Below are 23,478 nucleotides of genomic sequence, written 5' to 3'. Positions count from 1 at the left end.
TTGAACGTGGAGTTATAGTCGGCGCACGAGCGATGGGACACAGCATCTCCGAGGTAGCGATGAAGTGGGGATTTTCCCGTACGACCATTTCACGTGTGTACCGTGAATATCAGGAATCCGGTAAAACATCAAATATTCGACATCGCTGCAGCGGGAAAAAGATCCTGCAATAACAGGGCCAACGACGACTCAAGAGAATCGTTCAACGTGACAGAAGTGCATCCCTTCTGCAAATTGCTGCAGGTTTCAATGCTAGGCCATCAACAGGTGTCGGCGTAAGAACCATTCAATGAAACATCATCGATATGGGCTTTCGGAGCCGAAAGCTCACTCGTGTACTCTTGATGACTGCACGGCAGAAAGCTTTACGCCTCGTCCGGGCCCGTCAACACCAACGTTGGACTGCTGATGACGGGAAACATGTTACTTGGTCGGACGAGTCCCGTTCCAAATTATAACGAGCGGATGGACGTGTTCGCGTATGGACACAACCTCATGAATCCATGTCAGCAAGGGATTGTTCAAGAAGGTGGAGGCTCCGTAATGGTGTGGGAGGTGTGTAGTTCGAGTGATATGAGACCCCTGACATGTGTATATACGATTTTGACACGTGACACGTACGTAAGCATCCTGTCTGAACACCTGCACCCATTCATGTCCATGGTGCATTCTGACGGCCTTGGGCAATTCCAGCAGGATAATGCGACATCCCACACATCCAGAATTGCTACAGAGTGGCTCCAGGAACACTCTTCTGAGTTTAAACACTTCGCTGGCCACCAAACTTCCCAGACATGAACATGCCTCGCAATGCGCTGTTCAGAAGAGATCTCCACCCCCTCGTATTCTTACTGATTTCTCGACAGCCCTGCAGGATTCATGGTGTCAATTCCCTCCAGCATTACTTCAGACATTAGTCGAGTCCATGTCACGTCGTGTTGCGGCACCTCTGCGAGCTCGCAGCGGCCCTATACGATGTCAAGCAGGTGTACTACTTTCTTTGGCTCTTCAGTGTAGTAACACTCGTCTACTTTTGGTTTCTCGCTTCCTAACATAGCTACTCAGCAACATCTGATTTAGTTTGAGTACATTCCATCACCCTCGTTTCACTTCTGTTGTCTTTCATCTCATAACCTCTTTTCAAGATACTAATGGTTCCGTTCAACGGCTCTTAGAGGCATGTTGACAATCATAGCTGGGAGAGCTATGCTGCTGGCCCCATTTTCATGCTCCAACGGTTGAGACAGGAATATCATTGTCTCTCACGCAGCCTAGGTCTTGTTTATGATGTTTTTGATCACTTGCAGCTAGTGCTTCGATACAATGCGGCCTAAAAAAATTATATAACAGCTGCACTGATCATTTTTATCATTTTTGATAATGCTTCTTGGCTGATTTTCGGTAGATAAGTTACTTACGTACCATATTGTTATCACGTAGGGAAGTCTCTGGCAGACTTAAGATACGCATTCCAGATCGCGTCGATTGGCTGAACCTTTAATTGTATGGGACTAAAGAGAAAAAAATTTGATCGACGAAACTGCGCAATTAAGCACACTGTGTGACGTACCCTTTTTCTCAACCCCTGTTAACGATTTGGCCGCTTTTATGACGACTACACCTACTATACCAGATGGACATCAGAGGTACGCTATGTACAAATTTTCTGTTTAACGTATTTTAAGGAGATGAACACTGGATATTCGAAACTTACATCCTGCAAGTCTGGACGGAGAAAGCCGGCGCTCACCGGTTCACCGCCCTCCTAATATCCACGGGAACTGAATTCACGTGACATGCATTTAGTACCTAGCAACACGAGTAAATATGAGTCTAGCCTACTTTTCTTAAGCAATCATACATGAACTGTGGTTGTAACCAGAACAACAACTTAATACCAATGTTTTTAATTTACGACTAAGCAACTTATAATTCGGACGAGAGGAAAAACAAAGTCCTATGAAAACGGAATCCGAACAGACAGTTTCGTGATCTATAAAAAGTCGACGATACAACAGCACCGCGTCCACCCGCTTTCAGATATTTCAGCAGAGTTATAGCTGAGCATAGCAAGCACAGTAGTACAATTGAAGCACCCTATGCTGTACTTTATAGCATTTTTAATAATGTCGAAATCAAAATTGTTATTTTCATTGGCTGCAGGGGTTCCGCGCTGCTATGCAGACACGATCTACCACTCACGCTTTCCCTTTCAAAGGTATTCCTTTCTGTATTACTGTTATTTCCTCAAATGCGCTACGGAGCATGTCTTAAGTGCTGAAACAGGAATGAAAGTACAGTTATCTAGTACACTGGTAAAACACGCACGAATTTTTTCCTATCACTAATATTCAGGGTGGTTACCGTGTATTTAAGTGTCAAGTGGAACATGATTGTAGTTACGCTTAAAAAAAGGTCTGCAAATCTCTGTACAATCAACAGCGGTAGTGGCACGAGTACAGAGAACGAGCAGTCGACAATACAGTTAACCGATACAACTCACTATTTCATCCATTACAGATTGCGTTGTAATACACTACTGGCCATTAAAATTGCTACACCAAGAAGAAATGCAGATGATAAACGGAGTATTCATTGGACAAATATATTATACTAGAACTGACATGTGATTACATTTTCACGCAATTTGGGTGCATAGATCCTGAGAAATCAGTACCCAGAGCAACCACCTCTGGCCGTAATAACGGCCTTGATACGCCTGGGCATTGAGTCACACAGAGCTTGGATGGCGTGTACAGGTACAGCTGCCCATGCAGCTTCAAAACGATACCACAGTTCATCAAGAGTAGTGACTGGCGTATTGTGACGAGCCAGTTGCTCGGCCACCATTGACCAGACGTTTTCCATTGGTGAGAGATCTGGAGAATGTGCTGGCCAGGGCAGCAGTCGAACATTTTCTGTATCCAGAAAGGCCCGTACAGGACGTGCAACATGCGGTCGTGCATTATCCTGCTGAAATGTAGGGTTTCGCGGGGATCGAATGAAGGGTAGATCCACGGGTCGTAACACATCTGAAATGTAACGTCCACTGTTCAAAGTGCCGTCAATGCGAACAAGAGGTGACCGAGACGTGTAACCAATGGCACCACAAACCATCACGCCGATTGATACGCCAGTATGGTGATGAATACACGCTTCCAATGAGCGTTCACCGCGATGTCGCCAAACACGGATGCGACCATCACGATGCTGTAAACAGAACCTAGATTCATCTGAAAAAATGCCGTTTAGCCATTCGTGCACCCAGGTTCGTCGTTGAGTACACCATCGCAGGCGCTCCTGTCTGTGATGCAGCGTCAAGGGTAACCGCAGCCAGGGTCTCCGAGCTGATATTCCATGCTGCTGCAAATCGTCGTCGTACTGTTCGTGCTGATGGTTGTTGTCTTGCAAACGTCCCCACTTGTTGACTCAGGGATCGAGACGTGGCTGCACAATCCGTAACAGCCATGCGGATAAGATGCCTGTCATCTCGACTGCTAGTGATACGAGGCCGTTGGGATCCAGTCGATTCCATATCCTGCTAACAGTCATTGGATCTTGACCAACGCGAGCAGCAATGTCGCGATACGATAAACCGCAATCGCGATAGGCTACAATACGACCCTTATCAAAGTCGGAAACGTTATGGTATGCGTTTCTCCTTCTTACACAAGGCACCCCACAACGTTTCACCAGGCAACGCCGGTCAACTGCTGTTTGTGTATGAGAAATCGGTTGGAAACTTTCCTCATGTCAGCACGTTGTAGGTGTCGCCACCGGCGCCAATCTTGTGTGAATCCTCTGAAAAGCTAATCACTTGCATGTCACAGCATCTTCTTCCTGTCGGTTAAATTTTACGTCTGTAGCACGTTATCTTCGTGGTGTAGAAATTTTAATGGCCAGTAGCGTATATTCATTCCACATGAAACATTAGTAGCTCTCTTCCAACAAGGCCCATCGAATCCATCACTTTGATTCGAAAGGAAGGAAAGGAAAGGAGCGTATGGCATCGTTGTAAAGTTCGGCCGCCAAGTGCAAGTCTTATTTCGTTCGACGCCACATTGGACGACTTGCTCGCCGGTGGTGAGGGTTAAACGATGATGACAACGCAACACCCAGTCCCTGAGCGGAGAAAATCTCCAACCAGCCGGGAATCGAACCTGCTTGCATGGGAGGCGAGCACGTTACCACCCTGCTAAGCAGGCGGACTGATTCGAAAGATTCAAACATAATTCTAAATGTACCTATTTAAATATTTAATATCTGACGTTTCTGTTTTAGATATGTATTCTAATTCAAGAAAGATATGGCGAACTATTTTATGCAGCATGAACCTACAGGTCGATAATAATATTTGTCGGATTTTCTGACACTTGCTAAAAATCATGACAATAATAATAAAATTCATGTCACAGAGTTCCTGAAACACCCGGGTTACTATCATTACTTCGAACTATACAATTTGTGGAGATATCGTGTAAGAAAATGTATATTATGCTGCAATGTACTAACGAGGCAGACCAATAAAAAAACCATGGATTTGTCGTTTCCCTGGCAAGAATCATTTCGCTGCAAAATATTTCCCTTAAAATGTCGCAAAAGAACAATTACTCAACACATATTGTATTTTAAGAAACGATAATGCGCATGCAGATTTACCAATCGACGTATTCTAATGAGTAATTTAGAAACAAGCAAATAAAAATATGTCTAGATTGAGTTACACAGGGTGACGGATAACCTTATTGAACAAATTTTTTATGCTTGCTTTTTCTTCATGCTACTTCTTGTTTCTAATCAACAAGTTTTGTTTCGCGTAGCTAAAAAGTTAGCAATTCCTTGAAATTTATGTTCATATAAGAGTCTTCTTTTGAAATTATAGCTACTGAAGAGGCTATTTAGTGTGTCCCACCACGGACACCTTGACGGAACACAACCAAAATGAAACTCTTATCTCCATTCCTAAGTGATACGTAGACCGAAATGACATCCCTATGCGAGCTTATTTTCAGCACAGAAAAAACCCTTTCCTACAGATAGTGAACGGTGTGAGCACGTCATGGATATTGGCTGTGTGTAACTTTACGGAACTTTTAAGGTGGATGTAGCAAGACAGCATGTCCAGAGCACATAGAACACAGCACCGTGTCACCATCTTTCCGACTTCGATGGTCCAATCATTTGCGTAAAGGACATGCAAGTATCGCACCGCCAGATGGCACGAACAATTGATGGTGACATCGACTCTGGACAACAGTGTGGCAAGAAGAGTAGACACGGACTCTTCCCGATACATCGCGAGAAGGGCATAGAATTGTTCCACTGACTCTGACCAACGGACGGAAGACAACAGTTGAAATCGGAGCAGATATTACAGGCACTGTGTCACCACGAACCCTAATGAAAAATTACAGGAAGCTGGGTCCACGTCGTGATATTTCGCGCGTCTTTTATGAATGACAACAAACTACATATAACACAGACTAGTATGGTTCAGAGCCAGAGCCAGCCGGGACATTCAGTGGCATTCTGCGGCGTTCAGCGATGAGCCAGGCTTCTGTTTTTGGCGGCCAGATCGACGCTAAAGTGCCTATGGACGACGTGATGAAATGTCACAGTAAGCAGCGATTCTCAAGACCCATAGTTCTCCAGCTCCTGGACGCAAGATGTGGGAAAGGGTTGAATATGGCAACGGGATTGATCTGGTAATTGTTGAAGGAAAGCTGAATGATGTGGGAAAGGGTTGAATATGGCAAGACGACTGATCTGGTAATTGTTGAAAGAAAGCTGAATGATCGCTAGCACGTGGTAAAACATCTTTTCATACCGTTTATGACCAAGGTAGCAAAATGCATATTCCAGCACGATTATACAAGGCCCCAAACCGCACACTCCACGCTTTGAGGACGATACGGATCCTTGACTGGCCTGCCTGGTTCACTGCCTGGGACCCGTTCGGCAGACAAACCTTCATATTAGCCTCCGGTCAGTAATTGTAACTAACACAGCATGTGTTTCGAGTACGGGACGAAATTCTTCAGTACCACATTCGGAGGTTATTTGCTTCCATTCCACATCGAATGCAGGAGCGTACTCGTACCCGCGCTGGTCACTGCTCATACTGATGTTTATGAGGAGTTCAGTTCCGAATGGAAACTAAGTTTATTCATTTAATAGCTGTATGTGTGTAACATCTCTACTAAATATGACAAATATTAGACTGGTGCTTCATGTTGTGGTGCTTTCCATTTCGGTCAGTGTAGAATGACACTGCGAGCCTTGCTTCTGGAAGAAGAAGAGCGCTAAACAGGGATGCTCGTGAGCTCAGCTAGATTAACTCCACCTCGTTGTTTTTTGACGTTCAAAACCTACGCCCATAGCCGAATGCCATCTCTCCCCCTTGAAATACATGCTACACTACTGTTTTATCACGCCCACCTGCGAACAGCAAAACGGATCGACAGTAATACAACCACAGCGCTACGAAGATTCTCTTTACTCGGAATTCAAATTTATAGAAACAGTAAATATTTCTCAGGCAATAGTAATTTCCTCATGGTTAGCACTTTAACGGATAGCTGCACTGAAAGAATTGCTGGGTAACAATGCTTTTAATTTTGCCGTCTGTACTTTATATACAAATAACTCAGATATGATGCGACGATTGCTATAACAGATCCCACTGGACTTACGACAATCCATTTTGTAACAACGGCAGGGATATCCCACTCATTCTGCACAGATAATTAACGAGCTTCTCAACAGAACATTTGAAAATCGTTGTAGCGGTCGTTGGGGCGCCACAAAACGCCTGACGCTCACTCGAATTAACACTTCTGGACTTGCAGCGGCGGGGAAAATTAAAATAAGAAGTCTACAAGGAATCAACGGCAACCTCCAAAGACATTAAATGTTGTATGACATGAGTCTACGCTGCTTAGAGTCCAAATGAACTTCGAAGTGCACTATTTTCTGTCAGGTATCGCTTTGTAGCAAGAATTAACGCCGAGGGTCAACATTTAGAGCATTTGATGCGCCATTCATAATAATAATTATGCGTTCGCAGCTGTGTTCTGTGTCTGCTCACATTTGGTATAGCACGGCAGACGTTTGTAGGACCTCCTCTCCTTATGCCGGGCCAATGGCTTGCATCGCTGTTGGAGTGTTGCTTCATCGGGTTCCATAAATGTTATGTCATTGAAGTACTCTTCGAAGGCACTTTCCAATGACACAGCAAAAAGTATATCGTTCCATTAAAGGAATACAAAGTTTGTGATAAAATTCGGCAGCTGTAAACGTTAAAAATTACTTGGATACGTCAGAAAATTAGCCACTTTGTCCATTATTACCTAACGAAAATCACATCGATATAATTATTCGCTCGGGGTATATCTAGAGCAAGTTGCCTTATCCCGAACAAATTATTAAGAACTTATACAAAACTGCAGCAAGTTGGCAAAATCACTCTTTCAGTTTTGAATGGGCTAACGGCGACATTCAGCTACAAGTCATATGTAGAACGACTTCTGCCTTCTCAGCACGACAGCCTGCGATGTTTACGGCTGTTAAATCGAGATGGCGTGAAGTTGGGTAATAGTGGCGGACGTCAGTCACTGAGTAACCTTGGTAATGGCAAGTATTCGGTTGTGGAGAGGGGTCGGTGGCGTGAGAGGGAGGAAGGATGAAGGAGAAAGAGGGGGGGGGGGGAGGGGTGGCAGTACGCAGCCTGCAGCGCAGTGGCGGAGGAGGCACGAAACTTCCAGAGCGCGCGGGTTTGATTTGGTGAAACACGAAACAATGATTCTAGTTTTAATCAGCACTACTGGAGAATCAGCTGGCACTATACAGATCGCTACACATTCATGCTGATCTCGTATCGGAATGACATAATTTTTACCCAACAACTTATCATCACTACATGCGTGACAAAGAAAGAAATATAAAATGAGATAAACAGTAACAAAATGCCATTTTCTCCCAGAATGTATAGCAGTAACACACACATTGTGGGTATAGTTTCTACAGATGAAGTAAGCAGTACGGTATCGGTTCTAATAGTGAGACAAGGTTCTTCGGTGCTGACTGCGAATGCCGGATACCCTAAGAAATTATCCAAAACCAGAAAACTAATAAATACGAGACACTCCACTACTTCGTTAGCCAGTACATAATTGACATTTTAAAGAAATCCAGTAAATACAGTCTGTATTATTTGACTCACCACTAATATTTGAGCAGTTTTAGCCTATTGTGAGAGCATTTTTATAATCGGACACTGACTTCGGACGGAAATTACGTATATTTTGCATCACAACCCGCTGAATCAATTACTTATCATCATATATGAACTATTTTTACCCTTCCGCTTCTTAGAATTAAATCTCTGAACTCGCATGTGATATAATTTGTTACGCTGTGATCATCATTTCGCTTCTCTCCACATTGTCAGTATCATGTGACTTTTCTGTATGAAGAAATAGATATACACTGGCGTGTCACATGAATATGAAACCTGCTCGATATAACGTTCCAGCTTGTATCTCGCGCCGTATGTTACATAGCGTGCACTGCCTACACAGCTATATAGCAGGATTGAAAGGCTGTTCACATTTCGCCTGGTCATGTAGTTCAAACGTGCCAACGCGGTGAACGTGTAACATGAGTGGAACTTCAACGGTCGAGGCAACTATCCGAGCTCCAACAGAAACAGGGAGATGAGATTCTAGATCGACTTCGGTGGCGTGTGAAGGCCAACTGACATGCTACAGAAGGACAGCTCCTTGTCAGAATTGACGAGATCTGATTCGTGCATACCGTAACGTTTAACAAAAAAGCTGCTGCTTAATATATTCCAATACAGATGGATGACGTCTGCATTCGTGCCAATACAAAAAATGCACCAGGGAAAAAATTATTTGAATGTTTGCTCGTGAGAATCGGAATTGAATTGGTGCTGATTAGTGATGGGCTCCTTTCCATCATCCTCACGTTCTCTGCTTATTCATGCAGAGGCAGACACTCTGCACAACAGGCAGAAAACTCTTACAACGAAAATACTACCACCACTTTTGCAAAAACACAGGGAACTTGGGATACCGTTCCGTTGTCGAGAAAGTTTTCGTCGCATTCTGTGGGACTATCAATACACCTGGAAGAAAAACTAGATCGATTTGGTTACGAATCCATCACTGCACAGTACTTTCATCCGACCGTGTTACTGTTTTCCAACGTACAGTCACACGGAGTATCTTAGTGAATCTGTAATTCGCTCGAAAAAGTTTTACTAATAAATACAGGGTGGCGCAGAACTCACGCATGGTTTGCCATATCTCATTATTGTTGTCGTAATCTGTTAATTTGATATTTTTGTTTTTTAGGAAGGTGGGGAGATTGAGTCCTAACCAACGCACGTAACTGATAAAACTTTCATTTAAAAATCAAATATCTATCATTCACACTCAAAGAGCATGCAGTCGGCACTTCAGTGTGCGTCTTCATTAGACTACGATCCTCCGTCTTACAGCACGCTTTTGGTACCATTATTCAGTCTGTTTCAACTGGCCACCACGTTCCCGAGACTTAACAGCCCCACAATATTTTTCTTGGTGGCATCGCAAAAAGAAACATGTATCAGTCAACAAATCAGCAACGATCGAGCAGCTCAGAAACAATATAGGGGCCGAGATTCTTGAGTTGCTTTTTCTTCGCAAAGTTGCGAAAAATGCGCTGTGAAGAACCGCTCTTTTTGAGATTTCGAATAGCGGTTCTTTAAAAGACATAATTTTTCACACCTAGTGTTTTCACATTCCCCAACCACGTGAAATCATCATTAGGGAAAGCGATCTGCGGATTTAGATTTACTCGAAGAATTCTGGGACAATGTAAAGCATTTGTAAAGGAAATCGCACGCAAAACAGCAGTCCGATCAATTCTGCTGTTCCACTGTTTGGGGTGCTTAGCTGGTAGACGTGACACCAGACATCGAACAAATGCACGCACGCGCTGGTACGATAGTAAGATGTCGGTTTAGTCCACGTGAAAGTGTAACAGAAATGTTCGTCGAACTTAATCGGGAATTACTGGAAGAAAGATGGAATAGTTCTCGAGAAAAGCTGTTGGTTAAATTTAGAGAATCTGTATCCTACGAGGACTCCGCAACCATTATGTCGCCACCATCGTATACCTCGCGTAGAGGTGTTGAGATTAAGATGAACGATTAGGGCGGGTACAGAGGAATAACGTTTTTCTTTTTCCCCTTTGTTCAATACGCGAATACAATAAGAAAGGAAATCTATTAGATCAGCAACACCCTTCCCAGCGGCTTGTTTATGTATGTGGATGTATATTATCCTTCAACAAGGAAATCGTCCTACTCACAAAAATATCAAGATTTCGCAAACAGCTGTAAGAGGACAATCCGAATTTCAAATTACTCTACTTACCAGCCTTCCCAGGTCTTGGCGTTACTGAATCACCGTTGGTTGACAACGATCGTCGTGTCCATCTAGTGCCAGTCTCTCGACAGGCATCCATCAACAGGTATGATAAACACCGCAGCCGGTGTAACACTACCTATGCGCGAATACCTATAGCAGCTGTCATTTCCAACTCATCTGGTTAAAGTCTTGTACACTGCAAACGGCAGTTATTGTGAATGCTAACAAGTTGTCACAATAGTGAAATCCGAAAAAGGAGTGAATTAGTATAAGAACAAAAACATGGCACCCTTCGATGATTTGGACCGTTATCTCAGTATTAGGTGCGATTGCGTTGAACCCGCTACGCAGGAACAAACTGATATAGATATCTGATAGACAATTCCATTCGCTCCATTTATCAATCTAAATTGAATACAGTCACAGATAGCGTCAATTCAATCCAATCCAATTCTCTTCCGGCGAACTTTATGACGGTTTCAATTACAGCTTACGAGTTTTTCTTCATTCGAGCTCAGATGCCAAGTAGAGACTATATCTGAAATTTTTAAACACAAACCACTGGTCACAGAGCTGCCCCAACAGCTCCCACGCAGAAGTCTCATTTCTCTCATAAAACTTGCAGATGTAAAAATGATCTATTATCAACTTCCACACAGAGCTTCGAACACATCAACAAACACATATTTAATCGCAAAGAAACAACACGAAAACACCGCACAATCTGCAAGCGATTGTATGATATCTGTCAGCTGATAGAGTACATAGACGTAGTGCGGAATCAGTAATACAGCGACACGAGACGTCAGATGCAACTGCTATATCGAGCAGACGCACTCACTCTGCCAAGTGGCTTTGGAGTGCAGACGCGACAGTGTGTGTATTCTGTAACCAGTTTCAGCAAGAAACAACCAAACGCTAATTAAATATTATCGCAAACAAGCAAACGCTATCGGCTGGCCTTCCGCATGAAAAAGCGTCGCAGATGGCCCATAAATCAAGGCCCCCCACACGGTAGAAGGCGAGCCCTCAGATCACGCCGCTATCACCCTACAGACAACTCGTCTCTCTCTCTCTCTCTCTCTCTCTCTCTCTCTCTCTCTCTCTTCTCTCACTGTGATCTTTATTCCACTTGGCGTATTTGCTTCCGCACGAGTTAATCTACTGCTACATTAGGCAAAGCAGTCTGTGAGCTTTCCAACCTTGGCAACGGTACGACGGAAAGGAAGGCAAATTAAGCTTAACTCCCCGTCGACGTGTGTAGCAATCACCGCTCTTCAGAAGACGAATGTCTTGCACTGGGCACGGCATCACATATGCTGCGCAGAAAAGTAATGGAGGAGTTCCTGGTGAATCTCCATGGATCGCGACCACACAACCCGCAATGTTCCCTAGCAACTAAAACAACCAATCGTGAAAGCTTTCACTGTAAAATGGAGGACTCTTCTGGTGACGATGAGTTTATCTTCAAAAGTGACAATGAACGGTAGTTAAATTTCACGAGAAGATGAAACCCTTTATCAACCATGCATCAACAGTCTCTGAAAGGCGTGCCTTCGAACGAGACGCTGTCTTTATATTATGATCTAGTCCTCAGTGCGAAGACAGTTAGTGCAGTTCTACACGCTGCTATACCGTGTCCAATCTTTTCATCTCTCCAAAACTGTTGCACTCTGACAGCAATTGAACCTGCTTATTGCAGGCACACCTTCCTCGGCACACACACACACACACACACACACACACACACACACACACACGTGCGCGCGCGCGCGCGCGCGAACTACTCTTGATGCCTTAGCGCAGGGCTTCCCAACCTTTTCAGCTGGTGGACCCCTTCTTCAGTCGAAAATCCATGGCAGACCCCTAGTCAGTCAAGAGCACAGTAACTTTAAATTTTGGAGCGAAACCCATGGGAACTGAAAGCTTCTTAATGCAAATTCCATATTCCCAATGACCCTACCCCCAAAGTATCAATAGCCTTTGGTTTAGAGATGAATGAAAGCATCTTGAAGGTCAAAAATCGACTTATGAAATACGTAGTGCACTGACAAAGCAAGTTTAACATTTAATCATGCCTAGGGCCGCATACGTACCAGCGAGCACTGTGATTGGTCGACAAAGCTCGCTTCGCGCCTGCGTAAAATGTTTCAGCGCATGTACCGCCAAGAGCCGGCGCACAAACGACCCCCGTATTGTTGCGAAACAGTTGATCAGAGAAGCCGCATTCTCCGGCACCAAACTGTGTATCCGTTCTCACTTAGGAACCGCAAAGCTGAATTAAAAGTACACATGTTTTTCACACAAAAAAATAGTGATGAATTTGATTTTCACATTTTTATTCAATAATTTTACTCATTATTTTACACGACTTGGTGAAGGGTGACCGCGGACTCCCTAGAAAGAGCCGGCGGACCCCTAAGGGGTCCGCGGACCACACGTTGGGAAGCCCTGGCTTAGCGTGTGGCCTTTTCTTCTACTACTTTCATCGTCTCATTTCGTAATTTAATTCCATTAGTACCATCAAATATAATTCGATTACATACTATTACTTTTCTTTATACAATGTATTACAATGTCATCGGCAAATAAAGCTTTTATATCTTTTCGGAACCCTGTAATACTTTTAAGTAGTTTGTGGTCAGGGCGTACTACGTAAGTCTGAAGGCTAGTGCAGTGAGTTTTCCATGATGGCAGGTGTTTACCAGCACTTGTTCCAAGTAAAAATTGCAAAGCCCTGGCAGGAAATAACTCTTTGCAAAAGAGTGCTAGCAGCGGGAGAAAGAAATAGGAAATGAAGAGGACTGAATTCTGTGCTGTAGGCTAACTGGGTGAACTGGCCGAATATTAAAACAAATTTCGTGCATCAGCTTGGGGCTTGAGAAATCGGGAGATGCCCACCAGCCCTCGTAGCTATAGGAAGTAAGCGCGGACATGGTCGGTAGGCGTAGGCCTCGTACAAGATCGCGGAGCCAGTTGCCAGCAGGAGGTGCTGTTCAGTGTACGGGTGTGTATTTTTTTCCCTTTCAACCTTGAACTGTTGTTCTGTTTTGGTGTATGATGGAGATTACCGAGCAAAGTTGCTAGGCACCAACTGGAGGCTATGTATGACCTGTTAAGTGACGTATATTTTCCAGGTCAGTTGTCAAATGTCGTAATCTTTTTGAAAATAGTTGAGTTGCTGCACGGCATTTCTTGGGGATATAGGGATATATGGGTAGTGACAATTTTAACCCAATCTCGCGTTTCAATTCGAGGTTGGTGAGCCTCATTTACACTATCTTAATAGTGCAACGGAGCAGATGATTAAATCAGATCCGCCAATAAGTGTTTCCGAGTAAATCTGCGGAGCAAAACGTAGCGTAATTTGTCTCGTGCAGCGCATAACGATAAGACTCCGCGGATTCTAGCAGCGGCCGAGAGCGAGATTTCGCGCAACGCCATGGAAAGAAGGAAAGAACGTTTCTCCGTGTTACTTGTTAAAAATGCAGTCTTGTTATGTACGTTTCTACGCCGATACAAAAGACGATCATTTCCTCTTACAAGGGCAAAGTGCTCAGCTACACACCACTCTCTAGTGGACGCATACTTTTAAAAGGCACACTATTCAGGGCACGGAGAACGCAGCCCCGTCTCCCATGTAGTACGTATAGAACGTTCTGGCGAGGTCTGCTTCTGCTCGCTGGTCTCCTCTTGCATTCCTTGCCACTTTCAAAGGCTTCAGCATGAAGCATCAGATTCAATTCCTCTAGGCACGACGACCAATAGCACTACAGAGTCGTGTATTCTTACATACGAAACTGACACTTCCAATCCGTACATTTAAAAGGTATTTAAACATCAAAGGTAAATGCTTTGCTCGGAACTGTATTTATGTATTAGACTTATGATAGGTCTCGCATAAACCGAACTCCCAATATCATTCTGAATGCTATTGTCCTAGCAATCACTCGTCGCTCCTGTCACTTTGATTCCAGTACAACATTTTTTCTGTCGAATGAGGAGATAGGCTAGGAAAATAAACGAGATTACAACAATAACTAAGAGTCTGAAACAGAGGGCTTCGGTCTTAAATACTTTGGCGTAGGCATTAGAAACCTGAAGTATCTACAGCACACAGAAGTGGCGTTTCAATGGCGTCCATACGTGATTATTGCGTTCTTAGCCCACACATGTTTAGGTTACAGGACTCCTGCAATAGTAACTTGGCTGAGCTTCGAGCTATGTGTTAGCTATTAGGAAATACGTTCTATTAACGAGACATGGTGCTTGACTGATGGGATGCCACTGTACAGAGACGGTTATCTAGACAAGCGGAAACAAAAAAGACCACGATTACGTATAATGGTGTCCGAAATCGTGTTATTTGCATTATTATTCACGAAATATACAGTAGGACATGGTCTTAATAGGTTTTCTTATCACTACAAAATCGACATGTGAATTTTCCAGTCCATACTACACTCTTTGAACGCAGCCACATTAAAAAATACGAAAGTATATCGAATAATTTAACGAAAAAGGAACGGAACAGAAAAATCCCCCCTTGTTTTTTCAACGGAATTTTACCAAACATCATGTTGATCTTTGCCTGTGACGTTATACTGAAACGAACAGAAAGAAACACGTTTCACGTTTGAAATTTTGACAAGAAATATAGCTCACGAGGAGGACACAGCAAGTGCCATCACCTAGTTTCCCAGGAACTTCGTTCCATGGAAGAAGAGTCGAAATACACTCCTGGAAATGGAAAAAAGAACACATTGACACCGGTGTGTCAGACCCACCATACTTGCTCCGGACACTGCGAGAGGGCTGTACAAGCAATTATCACACGCACGGCACAGCGGACACACCAGGAACCGCGGTGTTGGCCGTCGAATGGCGCTAGCTGCGCAGCATTTGTGCACCGCCGCCGTCAGTGTCAGCCAGTTTGCCGTGGCATACGGAGCTCCATCGCAGTCTTTAACACTGGTAGCATGCCGCGACAGCGTGGACGTGAACCGTATGTGCAGTTGACGGACTTTGAGCGAGGGCGTATAGTGGGCATGCGGGAGGCCGGGTGGACGTACCGCCGAATTGCTCAACACGTGGGGCGTGAGGTCTCCATAGTACATCGATGTTGTCGCCAGTGGTCGGCGGAAGGTGCACGTGCCCGTCGACCTGGGACCGGACCGCAGCGACGCACGGATGCACGCCAAGACCGTAGGATCCTACGCAGTGCCGTAGGGGACCGCACCGCCACTTCCCAGCAAATTAGGGACACTGTTGCTCCTGGGGTATCGGCGAGGACCATTCGCAACCGTCTCCATGAAGCTGGGCTACGGTCCCGCATACCGTTAGGCCGTCTTCCGCTCACGCCCCAACATCGTGCAGCCCGCCTCCTGTGGTGTCGCGACAGGCGTGAATGGAGGGACGAATGGAGACGTGTCGTCTTCAGCGATGAGAGTCGCTTCTGCCTTGGTGCCAATGATGGTCGTATGCGTGTTTGGCGCCGTGCAGGTGAGCGCCACAATCAGGACTGCATACGACCGAGGCACACAGGGCCAACACCCGGCATCATGGTGTGGGGAGCGATCTCCTACACTGGCCGTACACCACTGGTGATCGTCGAGGGGACACTGAATAGTGCACGGTACATCCAAACCGTCATCGAACCCATCGTTCTACCATTCCTAGACCGGCAAGGGAACTTGCTGTTCCAACAGGACAATGCACGTCCGCATGTATCCCGTGCCACCCAACGTGCTCTAGAAGGTGTAAGTCAACTACCCTGGCCAGCAAGATCTCCGGATCTGTCCCCCATTGAGCATGTTTGGGACTGGATGAAGCGTCGTCTCACGCGGTCTGCACGTCCAGCACGAACGCTGGTCCAATTGAGGCGCCAGGTGGAAATGGCATGGCAAGCCGTTCCACAGGACTACATCCAGCATCTCTACGATCGTCTCCATGGGAGAATAGCAGCCGGCATTGCTGCGAAAGGTGGATATACACTGTACTAGTGCCGACATTGTGCATGCTCTGTTGCCTGTGTCTATGTGCCTGTGGTTCTGTCAGTGTGATCATGTGATGTATCTGACCCCAGGAATGTGTCAATAAAGTTTCCCCTTCCTGGGACAATGAATTCACGGTTTTCTTATTTCAATTTCCAGGAGTGTAGAAGAATAAAGAAGACCGTCCAAGTTTTTGATATGCCTTTTACCGCGTGATATTCTCACACGAAATAGTGGCTCAATGGTTAGCGTCGCGCCCCTGTTCGAACGCCTAGTATTGTTTGTATTTATTTTATTTTTATTGTTTCCGTTTATCTACCATTGGCTGTAGAAGATTACTACACTAATGTTTCTTATCAAATTCGGGGATACAACGGCGTTGTATTAATTGTAAAATTACAACTGGATTTCATAATAAGTAGCATACATTCACTGTACAATATATGTCTTTGTGTAGGGTATGATGAAGGGTTACGATCTTTTTAAATTTTCATAGTGTGATGTTTCCTTCTCGTATCAATTCTAATATTAATTCTTATATTTTACTGACTGTTTATTACTCTGGAAAATTTGGTGCATTCCCTTGGATGTCACCGATCATAGAAACATTCGAAGCACTGATATTGCGAACACTAAGAGCATCGCGCTAAGGCGGGTTTGAACGCCACTCTGAAAGAAACGTTAACATTCCTGAAGATTTCGCGCGATGGCAATAATTTCGCGGCAAACCATACATAACGGATCACTCTTCCGAAAACTGGCGGTTGCAGTTTATTATTAATCAAGACACATTATAGGAATTATAAAATTAATTTAAAATACTTTTTTAAATCTTTTTATTTCATTCATTTGATATACAATTAGTAGATGAGTAAGGACAACGTTATATCATGTATCATGGATACATGAATTAAAAACAAAAATAAAACTAATAATCTGGTTTTGCACACAGGACGCAAAATTAACCACCGAGCCGTAGTTTCTTCTGAGGATTTCGAGCGGTAAATTGCACATAAAATACCTGAAAATACCTCGGAAACTTTTATCGTCGTTTTTTCAGAAACGGTCGAGCAGCCACAAGAAAGTCGAGACCGTGTTCGCTTATTCTGACGGCTCTTCCACTCAGCGAAGTTTCTGGGAAATCGGGTGATGGCACTTGCCGTTTTCTCTTAGTCAGTAACAGGAGTGCTTAATCACAGACACATGTTTGACAACTCTGATAACTGATAAAAACAACAATGAATATGTCGTAACAACTGAAAATCTGTTCCAAACCGGGACTCGAACCTAGCCCTCCCTTTCAATTGTTACGACGTGCTCATCAGTTTGGAGGTTCACACTCACTGGCGTCATGCGATGTGATTTCAACCACTCACTCAGTGCACTGTGACTCACCGGGTGTCCGGGCGAGGAGCCGCCGGCGGAGAAGGCGGCGATCTGCGCCTCGAGCGTGCGCACGTGGTTCTCGGCCTTGCGCAGGTCGGCCACCAGCTTGGCGTCGTGCGCGCGCGCCAGCTCGCTGCGCAGCTTCTCCACGTACATCTGCTCCTGCTCCAGCATCAGCCGCAGCGTGTGCACGCGCTCGCTGTCCACCTCGCGCTGCTTCATCACCTGCCGGCACAACACGTACCACCACGTCACTCTCACTGGTTCTGTGGCAGCAAGTCTCACTCTTTACAAGCGTACATCGCGTAGTACAGTGTCTGCTTATCTCAGGATTTGACAAATTTATAAAATTACGGGGACAGAATGTTTACGAAAATTTCGTGACATCCCTCTTTGAAACATACAAGGTGCTTCAGACAGTGTTTTGCTCTGCACCTTACAGAACAATAAAGCACCACCGTTCGGGTCACACACGAGCCAATCGGGACCGGCCGATCGCCGTTTCATCCTTTGCAAATGGCGTCACTTGGATGATGTACGGAAGAGCGTGGGGCGCCGCACCCCGGTATCCCGGCCGTTGTCGACTTTGCATGTCTTATCCAGCTACTTGCCATTCAAGTAGTTCCTCAACTGGCATCAAAAGGCTCATTGCACCCCATATTCCAGTCCTGCATCCAAGAAAAATACTTGGAAGTACCGGGAACTGCTGAGCACTCAGCATGAAATAAACGAAAGAACATTCATTTAGGTAGGTAAACGCTAGAAACGTTAACTCTGTAGAATTATGAACATAGTTCACTTCGTTATTGCAGAGACAGCCACACCAACGACTTAAAATTTTCTGAACGTGATATTGTTTTTATATCTTTTAGTTGATGTATTTAAACCAGTCCGCAGCTCGTGGTCGTGCGGTAGCGTTCTCGCTTCCCACGCCCGGGTTCCCGGGTTCGATTCCCGGCGGGGTCAGGGATTTTCTCTGCCTCGTGATGACTGGGTGTTGTGTGCTGTCCTTAGGTTAGTTAGGTTTAAGTAGTTCTAAGTTCTAGGGGACTGATGACCATAGATGTTAAGTCCCATAGTGCTCAGAGCCATTTGAACCATTTAAACCATCTGTGTACAAGTCTGGATGCAGCATATGTACATAATTGGCTATGTTCAGGCGGATTTTCTGGTGGCAAAATGTTCAGGTAAGTCAGGTGTCCACAGGAGTGCCCATTTTCCTGAACGCACAAGTCAGTGCGTCGTCTAAACGACATGTGGACAAAACGTAAAGTTCCTGGTATCACAGACCGAAAAGCTTCCTCCATGTCCTGTTTTATTTTAAGTCATCAGTTGCACTGCAGAACATATTTTACACTGACGCATACAAGGCAGGTTGAATGCCCAAAGAAAGGAAGAAAGAAACCCATAAACACAGATGACTTCAAGCAGGGCTCCGAGACAGCTTGTCGTTCTGTGGCATCAGCAACTTTACATTTCGTCCACAGTTAGTTTACGAAAATGGCACTCGTTAGAATACCTCAGTTAAATGCACATGTTACCACCAGAATATCCATCCGAACAGAAGTCAATTATGTACACTATGTATTATATATCCCTAAAATATGAACGTTTCTAGAAAACTGATTTATAAACAGTTGTTTAAATAAATGAGTTACATGATATTAAAAATGTTCTATAAAAAGATTATAACTCCTCGCTGTAATTTTCAAAAAATAAATCAATAAACTATGTTCCTAACTCCGCAAAATTACTAATCATCTTACGTTTACCTATCTAGATAAATATTCCTTCTACTTATTATTTTGTAAGTTACAGAGAAAAACACCTTGTCTCAAACACCTTGTATGTTTCTTTGTATTCACTTTAATATAAGTATTTTTAAATTATTTTCTAAAAATACACTAACATAAGTTTGCCACGTAATGTGATTGGAAAACATCTGCCATTCAAACACTTCATTTATTTTACAGATGTGGAACATGTTTTCGCAGCTGGATAGCATAGTACTACAGGAGCCGAAAAATCTCAAAAGTAACGTGAATAACATGATATAATTGTTTTGGCTTGTGAATAATTGTTAGTTCAGCGCAAACATAGCGCGATCCACTAATCAAGTTTTTAAAAAGAAGAAACCTCTAGGAAGGTACATAACGTACCAAGAGTAATGGCAGTTTCTTCGGATAATGTAGCCATCCAGTATAAGGAATCTTCTGGATTTAAAGATCGAAATTCTGGTCTAAATCACGTTATTCACATTATCATTATGAGTCTGCGTATGGCCAAGAAATAGTTCTTTATTAATTCGGTATCAGACACATCTCTGATAATTTGCATTATAATATCCGGAATAACTGTTGCTACACTGTGGATGTGTGTTTGAACATGTTCTGATCAAAGGCATTTAATATATTTGCACCAACTGTCTGATCCCTTGGCACATTGTCCATGTAAAGGTTCAAGATCTGTAGACATCGTGTATGATATTCTACAGTTTGGTGTATATAATGCAACTGTCACGTATAACAAACGCAATCTTATTGTCACGTACTGTGGAAAACAGACGCTCATCGCTGCCTTGGTCAATGGTAATAAAGGGGAACGGCAGTACTGAGAGGAGAGAAAAGGATGTGCCAAGGCAGGCTAGACAAAGGACGAAAGTTGCTAAAAGAGACGCGGATGATAAGTTGAGCAGTGAGTTAAGAAATTCTTCCCACGGCTCAAGACTTCATTAAGCTGTTACTGAAACGTCAAACACCGTTTCCTATAAATGCTCTTTTTTAAAATAATGTGAACATTTTGAAGAGAAATATTAGATACGAACGGCGTCTGTACAGCATATCAATTTACACACGTTATCGTGCAAATGGTATACGAGAGAATGTTCTTTGAGTTTTAACACGACAACTACACGAAAGTCCGGGTCCCCTTGAAGTGTGGCCGGCTGTCCTTCCTGTCGCCACAGATGTCGTCAGTTAACCTGGGGCAGCGAAGTTGTGCGCGTTACCTATCTATGAAAAACTTTTTTCTCTGAGCTGACGAATTATAATCCGTCTGGGTATCTCATTTTCTGGAACCAGCCCAGCATTTGCCCTAACGAGAGTGGAAAACGCCCCAATAGGCACACTAAGGCTACATCTACATCTACATGGATACTCTGCAAAACACATTTAAATGGCAGAGGGCTGCTGTACGAGACCGCAGTCCTGATTACATCCGGATCTGACTCACGTCCTGTCTCGCAAGACAGCGCGCGAGGCCCTAACTTCTAAAAGCGGATCTCTCTCATGTGCTAGAAGCTACTGTCGTGAATTTATAGCCATACTGGCTGTTACTCGACCGCAATAGTTAAAATTTACGAGGGTTGAAACTTTAATAGTCGCAACTATTTATTTACAGCTCGTACAAAATAGATACGTATTTCAAAGTTTTCTGGCCTACCAAGTAGTCGCCAGCATTGTGTATAACCCGTTGTCAGCGATGTGAAAGTCGTAGGATACTCTTAGCAGTGCCAGTTGTTTTGAGAGTTCGAGCGACGAGGTACACTGCCCGACGAATTTGTAGCAATTCTGAAGCGAATGCCGTGAAGTGTTTGTTTCAGTTTATAAATCGAGTTGAACTCACGAGGGCTTAAGTCAGGGGAGTGCAGTAGGTGGTATAGCACTTAGGAGCCCCATCAGTCAAACAATTGAGTAACAGCTTGCACTGTACGTGCTTGAGCATTGTCCTGCAAAATGATGGTCAGGTCCTGGTCGTACGTTGTGTTCCAAAAATGAATTGCATAAAGAAAGATGACACATTCGGGCAGGACCTGGCCATCATTTTGCAGGACAATGCTCAAGCACGTACAGTGCAAGCTGTTACTCAATTGTTTGACTGATGGGGCTGCTAAGTGCTATACCACCTACTGCACTCCCCTGACTTAAGCCCTCGTGAGTTCAACTCGACTTCTAAACTGAAACAAACTCTTCACGGCATTCCGTTCAGAACTGCTACAAATTCGTCGGGCAATAGACCTCGCGCTCGAACTGTCAACACAACTGGCACTGCTAGGAGTATCCTACGACTTTCAAATCGCTGGCAACGGGTTATACGCAATGCTGGTGATTACTTTAAAAGTCAGTGAACCTTTGAACCACGTATCTAATTTGTACGAGCTGTAAATAAATAGTTGCCACTATTAAAGTTCCAACTCTCGTACAAACACATTTGATAGAGAGCGCTACCAGTGACAATTTCCACTGTGGACAACTTAACCCCCGGCAACAGTAATAAATATTACAATAAATCTGATGTATATTGTAAGTTAAATGTTTCTGCATTGCTAATTTGCTAAATGATATCATACCTCGTAATACATCGCACGAATAAAATACTTTTGGGAACGAAGAACTGTGGCTAGTAGCAATTCCATAGAACCTCTTGATGAATATTATCACCAATTCACTTATTTTTACTCTTTCATGGCCAAAGAATAAAATATTAATAACAGTTACGGTGACAACATCAAAAAAGCAAAATAAATGCCGAAATCACCTGGAAGAAAAATTAAGTAGGAGCGTCGAAGAGATTTTAGCGTACCCCACACAGTATTAGACACCCACAAGACTTATGGTGCCTTTTCTCCTTTTAACGTGTAAGATTTTCTCCACAACATTACAGTCTACATGATTTTTTAGTCACTACAAAGGAGATGATGAAAGTTTGTATGAAATTTTTATTCCACGAATAATATGAACATGTAATTTGCTGTGACCAATTCTTTTTCAGAAAGTAATTATACAGGTAACCATGAAATTCAACTATGAAAATACGATCTGAGACTAAAGAACGACATTTACGGGAGGCACCTTTGTTAAGGAAGACAGACGCAAAGGACATGACCTCGGATGTGCATAAGTCCAAGTTCGCTACTTGATCCTCAAGCGCCGTGGTTGTCAAGAGGTGGCTCGATGCAAGCGACAGTGCTGTTCTTCCACCGGAAACTACGAGGCAACCATAACCACGTGTGAACGTGCCGTGTGATGGAACAAGTGGCCTATAATCCCTGCTGTTGCTCTCAACCTACTCCATGTCATTATCGCAGGCCAAAGTGGAAGCTTCCAATATTACTGTTACAGGATACTGACCACTAATTAACTAACACCATCACTTTCTTTACACTGAACCTACAATGCGACCCTGTGTTCTGTTTAAAAGTGAATCGATTTTTAAATTTAAAAAAAGTTAAAATTTAAAAATGTAGTTTAAATCTGTCAACAGTTCGAATTATCGCAATTTCAAAATTACAGTTTAAATTCAGTGTTATTCTGACATACCGGATGGTTATAATTACAGTGCAGCTACCCACAAAGGTCAGTATGGGCTGCAATTACCGCACGGCATCGAAACTTAGTAGACATGTAGCGCGTCAATGCGGAACCAATTTACGCTCGAAAAAAAATTAGCATTTAGTTATACTCGTAAATGTAGTATTGGTTCTTAAGACGAAAACTAGCAATGATAGGAAATACGCGCATTAAGGTTCTATGTTCAGTCACCTCATTTGCTCCGAGACGTCTGAGCGAGTTCATATTCGTCGCCAGTGAGTTTATTCATTGTTCTGCGGGCAGACAGATTGAGTAATGCGAGTAATGAACGCTCGCACCCAAAGGAGCGGCATT

The 23,478-nt window shown here is 43.8% G+C and overlaps 1 protein-coding gene across 5 annotated transcripts in view; it reads right to left on the bottom strand.

Moving 5' to 3' along the window:
- LOC126162235 (rho guanine nucleotide exchange factor 12) overlaps positions 1–23,478 on the bottom strand; it is a 1,164,938-nt gene that overhangs the window by 772,540 nt on the left and 368,920 nt on the right. For 4 of the 5 annotated variants that reach the window (XM_049918604.1, XM_049918605.1, XM_049918607.1 and 1 more), the window contains exon 6: positions 17,825–18,040. The exons of the other annotated variant lie outside the window; for it this stretch is intronic. In XM_049918604.1, the coding sequence (XP_049774561.1) occupies positions 17,825–18,040 (216 nt within the window). The remainder of the gene's footprint in view (positions 1–17,824; positions 18,041–23,478) is intronic. 5 annotated transcript variants of the gene reach the window in all.

The sequence above is a fragment of the Schistocerca cancellata genome, chromosome 2 (assembly GCF_023864275.1).
Source record: "Schistocerca cancellata isolate TAMUIC-IGC-003103 chromosome 2, iqSchCanc2.1, whole genome shotgun sequence".
Lineage (NCBI taxonomy): Eukaryota > Metazoa > Arthropoda > Insecta > Orthoptera > Acrididae > Schistocerca > Schistocerca cancellata.
The sequence above is the reverse complement of the archived record's forward strand: the minus strand, read 5'-3'. Positions and strand labels throughout refer to the sequence as shown.